Source organism: Ictalurus punctatus, chromosome 26 (assembly GCF_001660625.3).
Source record: "Ictalurus punctatus breed USDA103 chromosome 26, Coco_2.0, whole genome shotgun sequence".
Lineage (NCBI taxonomy): Eukaryota > Metazoa > Chordata > Actinopteri > Siluriformes > Ictaluridae > Ictalurus > Ictalurus punctatus.
This window is the reverse complement of record NC_030441.2, coordinates 12,508,840-12,530,786: the sequence shown is the minus strand read 5'-3', so window position 1 is coordinate 12,530,786 and position 21,947 is coordinate 12,508,840. Positions and strand designations below refer to the sequence as shown.

The window sequence follows — 21,947 nt, the reverse complement described above, 5'->3', positions numbered from 1 at the left end:
TTTTTTTTTTTTTTAAATATACATGTCCCCCAAATACCCGCATTACACCTTCACATCTTACCTAAGGACACAAATATGTATATAGATATATACACACACAATTCTTCCACCCGCTTAAACACGTTCATACGTTCACATGTACAGATACACGCTAGACCATACATTTAATACATCATCGCTTTTATGAAAAGGTGAGGAGGAAGTGCAACATCGAGAGCAACACTGACCCCTGACTGGTCCTGCACATGGACACGATTTCTGAAACAACACAAGCTAAAAAAGTCACAGGTCCTTGGCAAGGAAGATGTCGAACATGGCCAGCATGGATGAATGAGAAAACAGAACAGAAATGAGAAGAGGTGTTGAATGTTGTAGTATATCTGCTATTTATAACTGTTTAAATTATTAAACTATAGCGCTAAGCTACTGAGTCTAGTCGGTGAAGGAAAAAAGTAGGAAAATAATAGAGAAAACAAAAAAAGAAACCCCCCCCCCCCCCCCCAAAAAAAAAAAAAAAAAAAAAAAAAACACCACACGTTTTTAAAAAAAAAAGCTAAAGCTGATTTTAGGAATCAGTTACTCTCCTTCACGATATGAAACAAAAGTAAACAAAAAGTGTGAATAAATGCATAATATTTTGTAGGCAGAGGCCGAATTAATTATTGTCAATTCATACATGTCTTGTTTTACACAATACAGTAGCTTGTCTAGTGTTAGCTAGCTTGCTAGCAACATTGATTACAGGTTTTTACAATATAATAGTTAGCCAAATGTCAGCTAGCTTGCTAGCTACCGGTTAACACAATACAGTGCCCTCCACTAATACTGGCACCCTTAGTAAATATGAGCAAAGGCAGCAGTGAAAAATTTTTTGTTTAACCTTTTGTTAAAAAAAAATTCCACAAAAATACTCTGCTCTCGAAATATTCTTTCGTGTAAATCTTTAAAACATGGAATGAAACAACAGCAGCATAGATATTTCTAAGACAGTTTAAAACATGTGGAAATGCTACTCCCGCATTTCAAGCATGCAGACATAAATGAGAACTAAAAAAAAAGAAAGAAAAAAAAAAAAAAAAAAAACATGGTACAAGACAATTTTTTTAAAGGCATGTGTTCGTGCAATAAAATAACAATCACAGTATTTTCCCCCCTGAACATCCATGCAAGAGGGGCCTACAAATCTTTTTCCAGAGCTGGCCTACATTTTATCACATAAAACTTCCATTGTGAAGATTGAATTGCCTTAATGATGATGGCTTAATGATATGCTAATTAACCACTTCACTTTAGCTCGTTTCAGTGCTGGCAGTTTCTCAGGTAAATTTGATTAAACAGGCATGTGATTGCTTCCTCAATGTGCAGGACAAACAGGGGTTTAAGATGAGTGCAGAGAAGGAGACATGGTTAGAGAGGAAAATAGCTGAAGAAAAGAGATTTTTCTCTTTCCTCTCTTTCATCACAGCATTCTGTCCTTCTCTCTCTCTCTCTCTCTGCTGCTCGTCGATGTGGCCATACCCTGCTATTTCTCCCTTTGAATGAAATGTTGTGCTCTGTTCAAGATTTCTAAGGCAATGTCACATTACAGATCCAAAAATGTACAACATCTATACATTGTGCGATTGTGGCATGGGGAGAGGGGAATGGTGTGTGTGTGTGTGTGTGTGTGTGTGTGTGTGTGTGTGTGTGTGTACATGGAGTTTCTATAGAACAGTGGCCTCCATTACGATGGCTGGATCCTCAATGTCTGCTTTGCTCTGAATCATTCGTAGCTCGAGCTGGGCCGGGTTCGGTTTTCTGCCAGGACCTGCCATCTCTGGGAAGAGAGGAAATAAAATTCAGCTGGGGGGTGCGGGGGTGTCAATTGAATACTCCAAAACACACACACACACAGAGTCTAATAGTTACCGAAGGCATAAGAAATGGTCCTCTGAATTACATGGTACATGACTGAGAACGTTTTCTCACACGCCATCTATAAAGAGAAAAATGGACATAAGTAATGAGTAGCATGTTGACTCTATAGATGTGTGTGTATGCCGGATATACCTTCAGGTCTGTAGGGTAATGGTGTGTCCAAGCCAGCAGCATAGCTGCAAACAGGTCACCCGTCCCAACAAACACTGCGTCTACTTTGGGCACCTCTATCCGTATCCGCTGGGTCGTGAACGTGCCGTCCGGCATTACTGCAGTGCAATCAAAAGAAATGAACAAAGTAATTAGAATCCCATCTTAATTATTACTCCATACCACACCAATTCCGAAAAAGTTGGGACAGTATGGAAAATGTGAAAAAAAACCCCAAAAAACCCCAAAAAGAGTCATTTGAAAATTCAATTCACCCTGTACTATATTGAAAACACATAATTTGAGGTTTTACTTTGTGAATTTAATTTATTTTTGAAAATATACACTCATTTCAAATCTGATGACTGAAACACACTCCAAAAAAAAATTGGGACAGTCGACTGTTTACCACTGTGTAACATCACCTTTTCTTTTAATAACACTTAAGCGTTTGGGCGCTGAAGACTTTGGTTAAGTTTAGCAAGCGGAATTTCCCCCATTCATTGGCTTATTTTGTGCTTCATTATGCACCACACATTCTCAATGAGAGACAGGTCAGGACTGCAGGAAGGCCATGCTAGCACCCACACTCTCTGCTTATGCAACCATGCGCTTGTAATCCGGGCAGAGTGTAGTTTGGCGTTGTCCTGCTATGGATGGAAGCATATGTTGCTCCAAAATGTGTACATAACTTTCTGCAGTAATGATGCTCTCACAGACGTGCAAGTTACCCATGCCATGGGCACTGACACACCCCCATACCATGAGAGACGCTGGCTTTTGGACCTGACGCTGATAACAGCTTGGATGGTCCTTTTCCTCTTTGGCCCGGAGAACACGACGCCTGTTTTGCCCAAAAACTATTTGAAATGTCGACTCGTCTGACCACAAAGCACGATTGCACTGTGCTATTGTCCATCTTTGATGAGACCGAGCACAGAGAAGTCACTCAGGACAGTGTTGATGTATGGCTTCTGCTTTGCATAGTAAAGCCTTAACCTGCATCTGTGGATGCAGCGGCGAATGGTGTTGACTGACAAAGCTTTACTAAAGTATTCCCGAGCCCATGTCAGGATCTCCATTATAGACTCATGAAGGTTTTTAAGACAGTGACGTCTGAGGGATCAGAGATCACACGCATTCAGAAGTGGTTTTCAGCCTCGCCCTTTACGCCCCGTGATTTGACCGGATTCCTCTAATCTTTTAATTATATTGTGCACTGTAGAAGGTGAAATGCCAAAAATCCTGCCGATTTGTCTTTGGGGAATGTTGTTCTCAAAGTGTTGGAATATTCGCTGACGCTGATCTGTTGGCAGATTGGCGAGCCTCGACCCATCCTTGCTCTTGAAGGACTATGACTTTTTGGAGGCTCCTTAAATACTATGATTAGACGATCGCCTCACCTGTTTCACATCACCTTCTTATTTCAACTTAACACATCGCTATTAGTCATAAATTGCCCCTGTCCCAACTTTTTTGGAACGTGCTGCATGCATCACTTTCAATATAAACATTTATCTTCAAAAAACTATGCAGTTGATTAGGTAAAACATCAAATACCACGTCTTTATACTGTTTTTGTTTAAATACAAGTTTTTATTAAGCTTTTCCTCAGGATTCATGTCTAGCTAACATCTATAGCTTTGATGGTGTATTTACTATTGACTAAAAATAAAGAGCCATGTTGGCTTTTCTAGTCTGTCTATATTAGAAGCAGGTGATGCCAGGTACAAACTGGTATTAGGAATATATGTTTATGTCTGATACCAGCTTTACCCCAACCACTAAAACAGAAGCCTTTAAAACTTCCTTTCTCCTGAGTGACTGGGATCAACACTGCATCCAGTAAATCATTTGTATCCGTGGTCTTTAGTCATGTTGAGTAGATTCTTCTAGACGCTACACTATGACAAGATAATTGCAATCTTCAGCACTCGCCCTGGATATGGTGTGAGAACTATAAAGCTCATTTTAAAAGTGTTTTTCCCCCCTACAAACCACAGCATGCACAAGCTGCAATGAAATCCTGTGTTTACCACTTACATTGGTGAAAATGCTTCACTTGTACACGAGTGAAAAAAGAAAATGGAGAGGATGTGTAAAACACGGACAACATACCAGGAGGGCCTCCGAGACAGCTGGTGTGCTTGTTAAATGAGTGCTAAAATTTATGTGCATCAAAAAACACTTCGGCAGCAGTGACATCTGGTATGAATTGGCCATTAGAATAAATGTAAGGTTTGTTTTTGGATGCACAACATTTAGCTAAATTTGGTCATATTGCTTTGTACCAAAATGTTGTGGGGCAGTGGGAGTAACAATATGAAGACGAACATTTAAAAATCTTCACACACGCTCACACAAGCTGGCACAAACACGTACCAATGCGTTGGCTGCCGAGTGAAACCAGGAAGCGGTCTCCAAGGCTAGGCGGCAGATCAGAGCTGGTGATGACCACCGTGTCCGGACCCATATTATGGAGCAGATCCATCACCTAGCAGACAGAGATTTATTTACACATTTATTCAAGAAACTTAATCAAAAGGTCCAAGGACGGGGGCACAAAGAAGACAAGAAAAAAATTTTAAATTTTTTTTTTTTTTTTTTTAAAGTTTTCCTTGAAGACATTATGTATACTTTGCACTCTTACCTCTACTGCATCTTTCTCTGTGCTGATAGTCTTTCCTGTCAAGAGCCTAAAAATGAAGAAAAAAAAAGAAAAGGTGATTGTATGGTTTTGAACACAGCGCGTGTCTTGCAGACCTTTCATCACTGCTCATTTCTGAGTCTAACATTAAGAACTTTTCATATTAATGCTAAACTACTCAAAGGGAATTCAGATGAGCACTACAGATAACTGCTTTAATAATTCAGTGCAGTAATCTAATAATTGTGATTATCATGCTAATTAAATGATAATTATTCACTAATAGTAATAGCAGTTCTTTTTCCGGGCCATCAGGGGGAGACACAGAACTACTGATAAATAAAGCCTTCTGACGTTAATTGATTGTGTAGTGGCTGAAAGCCAATTATTTCGCATATAAATCACGATTCAGCTTCATGCAGAAGAATCTCACACACGCCCACGCACACATGATGCAAACGCCGCACCAAGAATGAACTTTTATTAATTAACAAAACTCGGACCCATAAAAAGCACATCATTAGTCTAAACCCAGATCAATGCGCAAACACAGAAGGCGGCAGTTTAACACTTACGCTGGTATGACAAGAACAGTAGAAGGACGCCAACAACACATACATTAATGGATTACAAAGTCCAGGGGTTGAGCCACACACACACTTACACACACACAGACACACAACAGGGCTGTCAAGTTTCTTTTAAAATTGTATTCAAACATGAGGTCATCGTTTTATACTGCCTGACAGAATCTACATCAATTTGTATCCTTTTGGTTAAGAAAGTTAATACTTGCACTTCAAAGACTTCTTCAGTTTGTCATTCTGAACAATTTTCTACATTTAATCCTAATTAGGGTATGACATATTGGCGTTGTAGAACCTACGCAGTGCACGGCACTATTTGAGATTCACCCGCAGACGATGCAGGACTAAATAAGTGCCTTCTGGAGCAAAGCTTAAAAATTGTTAATTTAAAAACATGTGAAAATAAAAAGCCATTGGGCTTCCGAGCTGCAGAACAGAAAACCTGTGACCCTGGATAGCATACTATCTCTCCCTGACACCCACAGTGACACTAGCCAACTGCAGGTGCATGTTAGCTTCGGGCAGATAGCGCTTTAAAAATATACAGCGGTATGGCTTCATGTGTCTCTGAGGAAGCACCTGTTAACCTTCACCTTCCCAGGTTGGTAGGTGTTGTGCGATAGGTGAGAGCTAGCTGGTAGGTGACCGAACGGGGAAGAAAATAGGGGAAATTCCCATCCCTTTTCCTACATTAATTGACAAGGTCATTTGGTCTTTTTTGTTTTATTACATAGGATCATAAATATTCAACTGTGGAATGTTTACACACGACACTACCGTACTTACTCTGCCTCAAACTGGTTAGGCGTGATGATATCTGCCACTGGTACTACTTTCTCCTTATAGACCGGATACAGATTCTGAGGCACATACTAAGGTAAGAGAGAAAGGAAAGGATATATGACCATGATATATTGTAAACATCACACACTTGGTATCATACTTGACAGCAAACATCATGTGACAAGATCATTTTAAACACGGCCGTGCGTAATGAAACAATACACTAATGCCTTTATGCTCTTCACGTTAAACTCTAGTGTTTATATCATGCACACACACAGGCATTATGTACAGTATGAGTCATAAAGACATGAGTTCTTCTGAACAGGTCTCCCAGCTGACAGAGCAAGAGATTTTGTACTAAATGCAACCTGGCAGCAGTAAAGAAGACATGGTCCTCCAACATGCTGCAGGAATGGTCATGCATTTCATTCCTCCCTACATCTCTATTCTTGTTTTCTCTCCACCCGACAATCTCGAACACATGTACATGCAATCCACTGCGCAAAGACAGACAGACCCGTCTGTCAAAACTACAGAACATTACTAACACAGAAGAAATGAAAGAACGTCAATGAGACCAAAGCAACAGAGGACAGAGTAGTAAACATGCACAAAAGGCTCACCATTGAACCATGATCACCCAGGACAGGGTCACACACTGTAGATAAGAAAGCAGTGTACAAGATTCCAGGTTACTACATAAACTATCACGCGATAACTGAACACAATGTTGAGTAAAATTCTCTTTAAAAGTCAAACTACTGACCGTATACAAGATTAGGATTGGCCATCTTCAGTTCCTGTACGATGTCCACCACCATCTCCAGAAAAGACGTGTCCCTGGTGTAACCTGTGCAAAATTTATACCATAATCAATAAAGATAAAGAAGCTTCATATGCATGAACCCCAACCTTCAACACATATGTGACAAGACATCCATCTATAAAGGGGAGTCTTCTGACATGAAACTGCTGTTCAAGGTCAGCAATCAGAACAAAAAATGTGCTTCCAATAGCCAATTTCTTAATTAATGAGTAAAAAAAAACCCCCAAAACTGACAGTTATCGGTCCGTATATGCTTTTTTGGTGTTACTCTTTATTGGCACACACTAACATTAAAATTAACTCATAAAATTAAATGTTCGTGATAAAACCCGAACGAAATCAACATACATCGACCATTAATATACTTTATATTTCAATTCAACTTCAGCTACACAGCATTTTATTTTTCCGTTAGCAATTCAACATTACGTATTGCCGAATGGTTTGTGCTGAAAGATTAACCAGTTCCTAGAACTCTGTTGGTTACTGAAATTATGTTCATCAATCGCTTTCTCATCCTTTTCCATGTCATTTTCACAGCCTTTGAATGACGACGATACAGAACATGCACTTCAGAAATAAATAAAGAAGAGACGACATGCACTGGCCCATCGTTCTCTCAGAACCAGTGACTGCCGATGAACCAAAACTCCCTGATGAGGTCACTTTTGGCTTCAGTCGCAATCTTTTAATGAAAGCAACAAGGCACTTGAGGCCTGGAGGCTCCACAAACTCAGTCGCAGATAAAAGGGTTGCCAGCTGTCCTTTATCCTGCCATGCAATGATTCATGATAAAGCTAGGCCTCTTAAGTCGTACAGATTTAAAGTCATTAATTACGAATGAAAGCTAGTAGGCATCAGGGCTACAGTATTCATACTGTGCTATCTGGTCTGTCAGCCATGTTAATGTTATTTGGTCAAGTGTGCATGTGTTATTTCTATTTTCTCTTCCAGGATGTATAGAGAAAGTGTTTTTGTGATGTACATTGGCTTGTCAAGAAAATATTTAGTTTGAGGTATGAAATTCTAAAAATAAAAACCTGAACTAGAACAAGAGAGTTAGCATGAATGAATGAATGAATGAATGAATAAAAAGTAGCATTAAGAAGCAAGTTAATAGCACTCATGTGAACAGCACTCAGAGAATTGAGGTGGTTCTTTCATCAGCTTCTCGGTTTTCTGTCTGGAAGTTAATAAGCAAAAATAAAAACACATGAAAGTGCAAAGTCCTCTGTCCTGAAGTCTCTCCTGCGGTCAAAAACCTATACACCATTACAAAGCACTGACACCTGAGACTTCTTGCATAAATGCTAAATAAAATGAGCCACTGGTTAAGGCTAGTGTGAGCGCTAATTTGATATTAGTGAATATGCTAAGAGTCTCTCACGTTAGCCAGCATGGTAATGGTACTTTTTCCCCTCCTTTTAATTTTTAAATAGTTGTAATTTTTTTTTAAATGCGACAGTTTTTTTCTGCTTCTATTCGAGTGGTGTGAAAATCAAAATATTGTGACATGATATCTTTGCCATATGATCCACACCTACTGCTAGTGTGCTAGCTAGCTACCTTTTTTTTTTTTTTTTTTTTTTTTTACACAGTTAAATAGCCTAACACCACAAGTTAATTGTGAATCGTCATCAATTCACAGAATGCAGGCTGTGAACATTTACACCAAACATTTTGGGGCATTGCGCTTCTAGTAGCATATATATGTGTATCTGTTCACTAACACAGTTAGCAGCTTACACCTCAGTGGATATTCAAAATCATTCCCTCGCTGGTTACTAAAAACTTTCTACAAACATGCCGACAATGCCAACTCATTGAAAAATGTCCATGGAAAGAAAGTCCTACAGTCTTCAACACTGACATTAACATGTTCTTCAAAACATTCAGAAACTGTGTACATAACAGCTATCAAATTGAATAGCATTAAAACTGTATTTACAAGCTCAAAATCGTTCTAAAAAAAAAGCTCAAAAACATGCTGAACCTTTTTGATTGTATACTATGGTCCACAGTAGACCAATATAACGGCTTTTTTTGGCACGCACAACAACAAAAATTGGAATCTCCAGCAGCGTAGATACGCCTAAATAGTACTGAACTTTGAAGCATTATGTACTGAGGACCAGCTCACACACAATGCAATGAGATGTTACTGAAGCTGTGAATGAGCTTGCAGTTGGCACTGAATTAATGACCTTCAAAATGGCAATGGGACAAAACAGCAAGCGGCACATTCACTTTCACACACTGCTTAGAATCCCAGCTCCGAGTGTACTATCTTCACTGTACTGGCTTTGAGAGCTGCTGACTTTGCAGCCCTGGTCTAGCTGGGAGATAAGGACTCAGAAAAACACGTTTCTATGGTAATGCTGACTTCAGGTTTAACCCACACACGCATACACATACATATATAAATATATATTCGTGTGTTTTTGTGTGTGTGTGTGTGTGTGTGTGTGTGTGTGTGTGTGTGTGTGTGTGTGTGTGTGTGTGTGTGCACACGCAAAAGAAAGTATGAGCGAGTGGAAAGCCACATTACAAACAGATCTGCACAGAGTGAAATTTAAAAATAGAAGCAAAATCTAATCATCTGTGAAAGAACCTCTGAAAGGAGTCAATTATTTTTTTTGAGTATCGCTCAAATCTGTAAGACCCAAATCTGTACTTCATAAACGTTCCCGCGGATGCCTGCACGAATAACCATATTTCAAATCATGACCATTTTTAGCATCCCCAATCAGTTAGACATAGACCAACAGTGATATTGATGAGCTCAGCAAAACTTACCAAGCTGATCATCTAACATTACAGACCAGATTCTATGGACTCTGCGGTCTCGCTATTTAATTATCTTTGTTTATTCGCTTACTGATTTTAATCTAATAGCGTTTATATTTACATTTAAAAAGATACACTCAAGTAACCTGACTATTGAGTGGACTCTGTCTAATTTAAAGGCTCGTATTAAAAGGAACGCAATGCGCTGGGGAAACCCCCCCCCCCTCCCCCCTCCCCCCTCCCCCCCGTCTTCCAAGCAATAAAACTGTTTGCTTCTAAATTGGAGGACTAATTGTGATAACCACGATTTAAACATAAAGCAATATACATGGATATAATTTCATAGCTTTACTGTACTTCCAAATGTATTCCCGTCGTTTGCTGTATCACACACTCGGTTTTAAGTGCAACCCATATGTCACGTTAAGAAAACACAGCCACACACACTTCTTGGCACACTGTTATTGTTTTGACAGGGTCAGTCTTGTTTCTCACATTCCTCACAAGTAGGCTATGTATCTGTCAACACGTCAAGCATTCAGTGTCCACAGACAAAAACTATCCTGCAGGAAATGAGCTCAACACTACATTCATCACGGCACTACTGTACATTAACTGACAGCTCGAGGGATAAAAGGGGGATTTTTAAGTGAACAGTTGGATGGAAGGCAGACGGTGTGTTTCATTCATAAAAATAAAAAACTTAAAAGTTAAAGTAGCTCCTGTCTGGTCAGTTTACACTGAACGATATTCAGAAAATGTGTTAGTCCTGATTTTATGATATCTAATTTCTTTGCCCTGAAAATAATTCACCAAGCAGCTCCTCTTTCTCCCCTGTCAATCATAATGACAGTATCCAATCGTGGCAGTCTGAGCTCATGTATGGGGAAGTGGGATAGCGTTGGGGGTGGTTTCTGGGGGGATATTACTTATCTGATAATTACCACCTTTTTACCTGCCAATATTATTCAACAGACTGGAAAATATATCCTGTCTAAATAGTATTTTTTAGATTTAGTTCCATTTACAATACCTCTTAGTGGTAAGATAAGATTGTTTTGTGAATACAGCCCCAGAATAATGTCCTCAGAATAAGGACCTGAAGCTCTATTACACAAAGGATGAATACTGCACTACACACTTTTCTCCTTTCTCGCTCAGTTACCCTTTCCCTCTCTTTCCTGTCATCTCAAGGAGATGAGACAAGAGACTATATCCATCAGAATGTAACACACTAAAGCTGGAAATGGTGCATAACGTCTGGGGCTTGGTGTGTGCGTGCGTGTGTGTGTGTGTGCGCGCGTGCGTGCGTGTAAAACCTTCTAAATAACCACACGTCCTCTACGGTCCCTGTGGTAAAATGTGAAAGGTATAGCAAGCGTATCTAGAGTGATATTTTTAGTTTATTATATCACATAGTCTGAGCAATATGTTCTGCCCTTTTAAAGACAATCATTTATTTACGCTTTGGGACCACATTCTAAGATTATGAAACGTAATGGCCTGTTTACCACCTCCATAGAGTATAAAGTCATTATTTAGCAATTTCCATCTATTCCAAATGAAAATTCCTGATCCTCTGCATACAGATTAGCATTGCGTCCAGTATAACATTACATACCATTCAATACAACCCAGGTGCTTAAGGACATGCGCATGGTTTACAATACAAAATGGCTTTGAAAATCTGGGTTGCCATGCCACACAACCGAACATCCAATCACCCACCTGTGAGGACGTAGTCATAGTGGTTGACGTTGTTGAGCTTGATTCCCTCATACAGCACATGGAGCTCATCCGCCGTCACGACCTGCCCTTTCCAGTGCGCGTAACCTGGACAACATAAAGGTCAGAGGTCAAATGATGAGGTGATATGGGACCAGATCTGCAATATCTTTCTATTTAAGGAAAAAATTCCTTTTACTGCTGAAAACAATTCATATATAATATAAAACAGTGAAATGGTGGATACTGTAAAGGTTGATTTCAGCAAGATGTTTTATGGTGTAATTGCTTGATCAAAAATCGTCCTCAAACATACTACCTGGCAACAAACAATTGTAGGCTAATAGCAGTAATCCGGTTTGATTCACGATCAGCACTAATAATTTGGGTTGATATACCGCCACTTTAATAGGAACACCTGTACACTTGCTGATTCGTGAAATTATCCATTATCTATACATAGGTCATAAATAGATTTTCAAACACAACAGTCTCTACAGTTTACACAGAATGGTGTGAAAAACAAAATACATCTAGTGAGTGGCAGTTCTGTGAGCAGAAACACCTTGTTGATGAGAAAGGTCAGACGAGAGTGGACAGACCGGTTTGAACTCTCAGGAAAGTTACGGTAACTCAAATAACCACTCTTTACAATCGTGATAAGCAGAAAAGCATCTAAGAATGCACAACATGGCAAAGACGTCCTATACGATTGTGCGCTTCCAACTTTGTGGCAACAGTTTGGGGATGTAATGGTCAGGTGTCCAAATTTTTTTTCCATATACAGTAATGTATGAGTGCCAATCATTTTTGCTTGCCATGCAACACCAGATTACAAGCAGATGGGGGTTCAGACACTTCTAGATTCCTTGAAGCTGGGTTTTATGATGAATGTAAAAGTTGAGGCACTTTTCTGCTGTCTAGTGTCATTTTTTTATGGAACTGCAACGCCAAGCGATTGATTATTCAGTATACGAATAAACTGATGGTCTTCCAAACAGCATTTGGCTGACTATGTGCTTGTGAGAATCAGTTCATTCGAGTCAGTGGTGTGAAAGCAACAGAAATGAGGAAAGGGATGGATAGGGAACTACAGCCACAGGGACAATGACTGACAGACAGACAGACAGACAGACAGACAGAGAAAAAGAGGTGCAGTGAGCAGAGGCTTCGCTGCTTTATCAGAGACAGTTACTGTTGCCGTGGGAAGCTGTGATGTCACAATTCAGGTGAATCACCAAGCTGGTCACATGATGTGCTGCTTGTTGCTAAGTAACAGGGCAGAAGAAAGCCTGAGGGGCTGCACGAGAGAGTCACGATCTCTGTATGCACGTGTGTGTGTGTGTGTGTGCGCGCGCACATGTGCATAGGGGATCCTTTGTCATAAGGCATCCTCTTGTCATCCCTATTTGCTTCTGCAATTCAGCAATGTCTTTATGCTACAAAATGTACACACACCATCCTACACTACGACAGACAATTTATTTAACACTAAATCATAATCATGAGCATGCAGATAAACACATAAATACACATACAGAAGATCAATGATGCATGAGGCACCAGTACGAACATTGATTGTGTGTGCCGCTTTTAACCCCCAAGGTTTTGCGGCCTATACTTAAATTCCTTATGTTTAGCTGAACAGGAAGAGAGAGAAAAAAATAATAAAAAATCACAGCTCTTGAAGGTCACACAATAACGTAGACAGTTGTTCTACCCTCTGTTTTCTAATCTTAGTAAAGACTAACAAATACACCCAGGTTCCTTGATACTGAAGTGCAAACTCCTAGCAAGAGATGCAATTCTAATGAGTGAAAAGGTCTCAGTACAAAGAGCATCTTTACAAGCATTTAGCAAATTACAAGCAAGTGTTTATACAGCTTGCTCTGTGGCTCAGCAAAAAAGATTCAGCATCTAGCCTTTTCAAATTTATCAGAGAGAAGGTTAATGGTTTTCAAGGAAGGGAGATTAAAAGACACCGTGAACCTTGGACATGATGGACCTGGCATTAGGCCAAGAAGCCAGACTGGTACTGGGAATATCTGGGTAAAGAGAAATACAGCAACAAATACTGGAGAAACAGGAGCCAGATGGCAGTACTTAGTACTAGCAGAGAAAGTGGATTTGAAAGATAAGAGTCATCAGTCAGTTTCTGGGATTGAGTCATAGTGCTGTGGAAAGAGAAAGGGGAATGAGTAAGACAAAGGATTTCACACACACACAAAAAAAACTTCACTCCCATGCGGCACAACAGTAAAGTGCTCGCGCTTCTGTCAGGAGATGGAAAATTTAAATCCTAATGATGCCATGGCCGCCAATGACCGGGAGCCAAGAGAGCAAAAATGGCTGAGCTCTCTGGGTGGGATGTGTGGCTTACTCCCTCATCTGTCAATTATAGGGACACTAACCAATTGTAAGCATCTTTGTGCTCATGTATGTGGAAGAGGGCAGACAGAACTAACCCGAAGCCTCCGGGTGTGTTACGACGCATGAACGGCAGTTTAAAAAGATGCATTTGGCCGGCTTCACGTGTCTGGGAGAAAGCACATGTTAGCCTCCTTCTAGAGAGGCATGACCAGGACAAGAATAGAGACAAGAATAGGCATGAACAGCTTTGGTCTTTTGTCTTGAAGGAAATTCCATGCCAGCACGAAAAGTGTTCACTTCTGAAAATGAATGTTTTCATTAAAGAGTTTAAGCAACATCAGAGCAATTAAACGTAGGTTTAGTTTTTCAGTGTGGCGTGTTGTCCACATTAACGTGTTGCCCACTTTATTTTACTGCTGCGATTGCTTTTCTTCTTATTGCTACAAACCGGATGTGAAAGAAGCTGCCCTTTCCAGGAATACTGACCGGCAATAAATAAAACCATCCTGGTTAGCCCCGGTCATTTACTTTTAAAGCAAAATTAGCATTGGTAATTTCATTTGATAACACAACAGAGAGAAGCCAAATGCAAATCAGTAACGGGATTCTGAGCCCCCATCACCTTCACACGGGTTTGACTACTGTTTAGACCTCCTAGTTCAACCCATCAGTTGAAAAGCTGACGACAAACTTCAAATTCTCTTATCCCTCTCTCTCCCCCTCTTTTTTATTTCTCTCTCTCCAGGTCTCTACCTGCATCACGATCTCTTGCCTGCAGTGTACATGTAATCCCTCACTCTCCTCCTATCCTCTTATTTCCCAAAGTAATCCCTCACTCTCCACCTATACTCTATTTTCATCTCTGTGGCTTTCAATTTTCTCTCTCTCTCGCTCTCTCTCTCTCTCCAAGGCCCAGGAAGCCATCTCTGTTGCCAGAATGAGTGAAACGGAGTGTGAGACGGCGCCATGTGCTGCGGGATCCTAATGAGCCAATACACACACACACACACACACACACACACAGAATCAGCTAGGCAAACTCGAGCACACTTTTTTACACACATGCACACAACTATCTGCGTCATTCACCTTCAGATCTCCGCCAAAAGAGTGCAACTCTCCCATTCAGAAAACCCTCCATGGCTGCCAGCTACTCGCACATCCTAATTATCCCATACACATCCTCTCCCTCTCCATCTCCATCTCCAGCTCCACGAGACAGCCTGCTAACTATAATACTACATGAAGCCCGTTATTACCACCATAACTGACACACTACGCTGGTTACTGCACAACATATGCGCATTACAGCCAATGGCAGGTTGTGCTGAGGTTAAGAACCTGCTCGGGCAATAAGCTCAAATACAACTCAATTAAGTATTCAAACAACTGGTCCATTCCGTCTATTAGACAGCGCCTGCCCAAGGCACCATCATCAGCCAAGCAATGCACGCATTTAATCCCCTCCCCACCTTTTTTCTTCCTTTATAGGGACAAAGCTGCTCAAGTGGCTAAAGACAACATCAAGGCTCTAAGGAAGATCGGTGCAATCGACCAAGATCTCAGTGCCAGATGCATGGATAACAACAGTGGTCTAAATTCCCGATTCCAAAATCAGTCATCGGACGATGAGAGTAGTTGATGATGAGGGTTTATATGCTGAGCATAAAGTTGTTTGATTCACACGATGTGAGCCAAAGTCCATTCATTCCAATGGGAAGTTGTTTCTTCTGTCTGGAGTGTTAAGTATTTATAGAACTTTGCTTCTCTGAGGTGTATCGTGATATTTACGTTTAAAATTCATTATGAGCTCTACCTTTTCTTACACACTAGGCAGTACCAAGAGATAGAATCACACCGAGCATGAAGTTTGTGAGTGGGAACCTAACTGTCTCGAAAAGTTAAGCTAATCAGAAGGAAGCGTTATAGCATGTGTCAAACAGCCTGCATTGTTTGGGATACGTCTTGTCTCATGCCTACTCGGTACCAGCGCCCAATACTCTCATAATATGTGACATAAGCCTAGTGTATGTTGTGATGTTAATGAACAAATGACAGCAATCTGGACATAGTTCACGATTAACGAACAAACAAAGCTGTGAAGTGCGTTCTACGGAAATATCAAGAGGACAAAGCATTTTTTAGAACACCAATAACCTGAGGAAACACTGTATAGCATTTAAACATTATCTCTATTAGAGAGTAACGGGTGGACAAGCAGAGACGCATCAGTGAGCATGCACACAAAGGTATTCATGAACATGGGGAAATGAAGCGAGCGTGAAGAGAAAATATTGCACGTGAGAGCACTTCATTTCTGCAAGCACTGAGACACACATGATAACTTTTACCAGGTTCTACACTTTGTTCGCGAGTCACAGAACCTTGCACTTATTTTAATGACCACATTCGCTGATACTGCTTTGCACACTCAGGCTGAATACTCTCGCACTCTCTATGAAAGATACTATTTGAACAGTATGAACATGTTTTATCAGGTTACTAGTGGTTAGAAAAAGAAAGTAAATAAATAAATAAATAAATAAATAAATAAATAAATAAATAAAAGATAGTATCATCCATCCATTTTCAAAACAGGGTACCCTGGGGTCTATCGCAGGGAACCAGAGTACCCGGAGGAATCCCCCAAAGCATGGGGAGAACATACAAACTCCACACACACAGGGTGGAGGTGGGATTCGAACCCCCAACCGCAGAGGTGCGTGTCAAAAGTGCTAATCTTTTGCATAAAATAACTAAAAACAAGAAATATAGGAAGATGATCAAGTATCATGAGCTCATTTGCATATTACATATAATGCAGCAAATATGACTGGCTAACTGGCAGGTTAAAAAAAAAAAAAAGCATTTGGTGACCATATCAGGACATAATCCAGATACAATAGGAATTAAATATGCAAGTGGAAAAAGACATCACAATTCGAGTTCGTTTTAAAACTGATCCGTTGGAATTTAGGCTGCACCGTCAGTCATTTTAAACTCAATTCAATTGAAACTTTTACGCAAATCAGATGAATTTCTGAAATGAAACATGCCAAATCTAAATCTCCTGTATGTCTACACTTGGTGATGATAACAACGTTAAGAGAATGTTGTAAAAACAGCACATAATAGGCTAGGTTACTCGAGCTGTGGCAATAAAATACAGTGTCTCTATGATATTTCTTCATCATCATCCTATCATTACTAGCAGGAATGGTGAAGCGGTCTTTATAAGCAAAGCCAGAATATGACTAACGGTACTGCACACTATGAGCTCTCTCTGACAGACCCACAAAGCCTGAGAGTCAAAAATGCTTTAACAGAGAAATTCAGGTTACACAGTAGGGTTACAGCTGACTTGGAAGCAAGTCGGAGATCTAAATAAGTGAGGCAGAAAGGAAAAGGTGTTTCTCACTGATAATAGAGAGAAAGGAAGAATGGAAGACTGTCCTAGAGACTTCCTTTACCTCAGGTGAGAGCTAGATAGTGTGTTAGTGTAATAGCAGATTATATCTGTATATGCTTATAATATTTGTGAGAATATAATAAGGAGCAAAGAACACACACACACACACAACTTGAAGCACTAATCTTTCCTCTCTAGCTGTCCTTAAAAGTTTTGTCTCACTACGTACCCTCGGTGTCCTGTGACTCTTAGACTACCTCCAGTGGCATCCTGCATACTGATCATCCCCCACACACACACACACACACACACACACTGCAAGTACATTTCCCTAGACAAATCATCACAACACCCCAAGCAGCTAAGCCATCATTCACTCCATCCTGAAAACGTCCCTCCTATCGCTCTTTATTATAGACAATTTGAGGATATTAAACGTGACAAAAGGAATGGTCAAGAGTAATTGAACAGGTTTTGAAGTGTTTTAATTGAGGCATCCCAAGATAGACTAATCCAGAGTCTAATCCTCAGGTCTCTGCCTCATCACACGACGATACAGATGAACTCGGGAGTTGTACAACTTGGCTAATGTGCATGCAGTAAACACCCCATTTTTAACTACCACCTACACAGCAATTATCTCCGCACATGCACGGAGACCAGTACACACCCTGTGCCCACGGAATCACGCACACACACCTGATTGGACATAGCAGAAATAGTCATCAGGAACGGACAAGACTCTGGACACATTTCTAAATGCATATAAAGTTTGATCACACTCCTGTTAAACTGCACTCGTAAATACCGCACAGTTACGCTCTAATGAAATTAATGACGCGAACCCAAGTTATCGAGTAAGCCAATCAATTTGTCTTAAAATAACAGATCAGGCCTCTGTAAGCTCTAGTTTCTGACTGACTGAAGATGAAAGAATGATGCAGAAGACAGATTTTTCACTACATTAAATCCAGAAAAAGTTTTAAAGAACGTATAGAGACAAATGTGGTGCAACTGGGTTGAAAGACACAAGCAAAGCTTTGGGGTCGAGTCAGAAGGTTCTGTAATGATTCTTCACTGCAGTAGGTCAGTGAGCACAAAACGTCAAAGAAGGTGGTCACAATGAACGATTGTAGCTTTCCATGAACGAGCACTGGAACGTTTGAGGTGAACACAAATTCCCATGCAAACCTTCATGTCCACTGAGCTCACTGTTACAAAAGGCAGAGTTCAACACACGGAGTGATTCATCATGTGGGTTTGATCTAGCGTTTACAAAGACAGTGCTAGCATGCTAGACATAATGAGGTACAGCATGCTCCAAATATACCTGTATGGTTGGAGAACTGTACTGAGTTAATGGAGTCCACTTCAAAGCCCATCACCTGTAACATAAAAAGATTGGACAAGATTAATTGTGGTTAAAAGAAAATAAATTAATTAATTGACAGATTCATAATTGAACTGAAAAATTCCATCATGGTTAAAGCGCACCTATTCTGGTTTTGAAATGTGCCTAATTTTGTTTTAAAGGTCTCATACAAAAGATTTACATGCTTCCAAGGTAAAAAACAAACAAACAAACAAACAAACAAAAAAACCCACACTTTAATGTGCTCATAATTTAAACTGCAGCACCCCCCCCCCCCCCCCCCCCCAAGTGTCACAAACGACTCGTTAAATGATCTGTTCTAAAGGATTCGTTCTAAACTCCTCCTTTCAGAGAGCATACTCTGCACTGATTGGTCAGATGTCCCAGTCTGTTGTGATTGGTCTACTGTTGTCATTGTGTGTCAAAAAGGAAATACCCACTACCATAAGGAGTTTCAGCTCCGTCTGTTCGCGAGCCAATGAAGACCAGAGGCGGGGCTTTTTGTTACAAACCTACGTAGGTTCGTAAAGGAAGTAAAGTCTAGAATCACTAACGATTTGTTTCAGCTGTTCAGAATCGGTTCCTTCTTTTGGGAGTCAATAACTCCGTTTGTCGTGCACCTTCATTTTTGAAACTTTGCAGATGTTTTTACATTCAGAAACAGCTCTATAGCACACTACATGAAAGGTAATATTAGAAAAACCATAATATGTAATATTATTAAAACCACATTTGTGAAACTCTGAAGCTCTGTACAGTAGCGATTCAATACACATCTCGATCCGTGTGTGATGCAATGCAAAAACGCAACAGTTCAACAAATAATGATTCAATACACTTCAATTCACTACAGATCTGGTTCAGTTCAGCACGATACAATTCGATTCAGTTCAGTTAAATTTCCACCACAGGAAAGTCTAAACTGAAAGAATGCTTATCGCATCCTAACCAAGAGTTTCCCAAAAGCAAAGTCAGCACAAATGGTAGGGCAAGCATCACAATGAACAGTCAAACACACACACACACGCGCACACACACACACACACACACAGCCTGGTGCTTCGGCAAGACGGAACCGTGTCCCATAATAACGAGGAGAAGAACCGGTTATATAGAAGCCTGTCACAGAGGAGACTTCGTGGAGAGTTTATGAGGCAACAAGGCTCATCCGGAGCAACAATAAAACTGGTTTGAGATGATTAAACAGTCTCTGCAGGATTTCACCAAGTTTGTGATTGTTGTTGCCAAAAACGCTCGATTTTGCTGTGCCTCCCCCCAAAACAATTTTTGGTGCTTTTTTGTGGAAAACTACTCTGAATTGGTGAAATCGCAATTGCAAAAAAAAAATTTTGCAACGTCTTTTCTTTTCACAGTGATGTTTGGTGGTAAATGAGACCTCTTAGCTGTACTTGTGTTCGACGCACGCGAATCGAAGAGGGCTTTGGCTGAATGAGCGCTGTGATGACGTCACGTGAAGCGTCTCGGCCCAAATCTGTGGTATTTCTGAAAAATGGCAAGCTCCTCAGAATACTGCGGAGTTTGCTTGATTTCACGTTAATTTCTGTCAACGCAAAAATCCCAGAGGGACTGAACACGCTCTCTCCAAGTTACGGTGGTGTTAACTTTGCGATGCTTTTTAGAAACCCATACCAGAATGGTGTCCACGTGAGAAGCAGTGTTTCCCCTTATTCAGCTACCAGAACATTTTTTGCATTACTAAAACATTTTTTTTTTCGGTTCATGACGTCATTAACGGGTCATATAAATCGCAGTCGCGTGATTTTTTACACGGTTTTGGCACTTGTAGCACACCATAGTCTGCTGCTCTTACAGCTGACTGAACTGAGACGGAGTCAAAATCCAATGAATCGATACACCACCTGATAGAAGGACAGCCAGAAAACAGGGTGCTCAGCTGCTCTGGTCTGCTCCTGTGAATTGCGTACTTATCTTGAAGGAATCAATCAGCAACATTAATGATGCTGGTGTCCATAATGATCGTTTTGTCGCTGCCCAGGCTGAGTGATTCTCTCTCTCTCTCACTCTCTCACACACACACACACCACCTACAGAAATCAGTGGATACTATCTGTTTATTTAGATTGAGCGTTAGGCTTCACAGGGAATTACCTCACTAATGCATGGGACATTGCATGGAATCACTGATAAATTTACTTTTAATATGAAAAGTAATTGCTTTAATTCAACAATAAAGCATCTGTTAAACAGTTCAAATAAAGCCACGCGACATGCATGAAGATATCTTTACCATGTGACCTTTACTTTCTTGTCCACACTGGCTGCTATAGTGACATTCTTACCGGGTCCATCTGTAAGCGCGTGCATTCGTGGAAAAATGTGTCGCTGTAACTCGCTAACGCTTTTTTATTTGTAAATAAAATAATAATAATAATAATAATAATAATAATAATGCACGCGTGTTACCTGTAAAGGGAAGGACGCAGATTTGTTCCCCACGTAGCCCCTCACTACATGACTCTGGATGGACAGCACTCGGCACTCCATGTCGCGCATAAAGTTGTTGGACAGCTCCGCGCGCTTGGCGCGACAGCACCGCGGCTTGACCGACTGCGAGCCGCAGGAAGAGCAGCCCACTGGCTCGCTTTGCTTCCAACTCGGGATCCGTGATGGCAATTTAAGAAGCCACACGCCGAACTGAAGGACATGCAACATGGAGAGACCGTCATTGGTGAGGCAGAGCCAGACCGCAACTACTCAGGCATTCTCGGCGAGCACCTAAAACTCGCTGACATCACGACGAGTAAATTGACCGTTTCCAATCCGTTTCCCCCTGGCCCGATTTATATAAATATATATTTAAAAACGCATTCGTCTCAGATGTCATCTCGGATAAGGGTTAATCACGTGATTTGTGATTACGCATTAACACAGTTTATTAACGGGTCATTTCCTGGAGTATTTATTTTCAGTTGTGTTTTTTGTTGTTTACGTTGGAAAAAAAACTCCGACTGTTTATGCAAAAACACTTTCTGTTCATAATCCAATGCAACATTCAGCACTAATGCACTAAACTTATCAGAATATATAAATGTCCTTAAAAAAATAATAAAAGCTTCTGGAAACCCGACATAGCTTTAGGAGATGCAGACAGACGCGACGCGTAATGCGGAAGTTGGGTCCTTTCTCAAAACACGTCACGTTCTGAAATCCGCCAATCACTTTGAGCGTCACTGATGACGTCAAGACAAATTTGCATGGGCTTTGACGTGGCTCGCGTGCCAAAAATGTGCAAACGGTATTCCATCCTTTAAAGTGGAATTAAACTTAATTTTAAAATCTCTTCATTTGATAAATTGTATTAAAAAAAACACCTAAAATTCCTTAAATAT

At 40.5% G+C, this 21,947-nt stretch overlaps 1 protein-coding gene across 1 annotated transcript; it reads right to left on the bottom strand.

Moving 5' to 3' along the window:
* Window positions 1-655: 655 nt before the first annotated feature.
* Window positions 656-21,936, bottom strand: pdxkb (pyridoxal (pyridoxine, vitamin B6) kinase b). The gene is made up of 11 exons (XM_017456855.3): window positions 21,022-21,936; window positions 18,535-18,589; window positions 11,429-11,533; window positions 6,854-6,937; window positions 6,711-6,745; window positions 6,088-6,173; window positions 4,718-4,763; window positions 4,450-4,561; window positions 2,050-2,186; window positions 1,909-1,975; window positions 656-1,816 (listed from the first exon to the last, which is right to left on the bottom strand). The coding sequence occupies exons 1-11, from the start codon at window positions 21,268-21,270 to the stop codon at window positions 1,704-1,706; spliced, it is 1,089 nt and encodes a 362-aa protein (XP_017312344.2). The 5' UTR covers window positions 21,271-21,936; the 3' UTR covers window positions 656-1,703.
* Between the last annotated feature and the right edge of the window lie 11 nt (window positions 21,937-21,947).

Bases quoted from the DNA above. Each gene is read 5' to 3' on its own strand.
- pdxkb (XM_017456855.3), bottom strand. From the start codon at position 21,270: ATGTTGCATGTCCTTCAGTTCGGCGTGTGGCTTCTTAAATTGCCATCA. The intron at 11,534-18,534 runs GTATATTTGGAG...TATGTTGTCCAG, and splicing joins ACAGTTCTCCAACCATACAG to GTTACGCGCACTGGAAAGGG. The intron at 6,746-6,853 runs GTCAGTAGTTTG...TCTTATCTACAG, and splicing joins CAATCCTAATCTTGTATACG to TGTGTGACCCTGTCCTGGGT.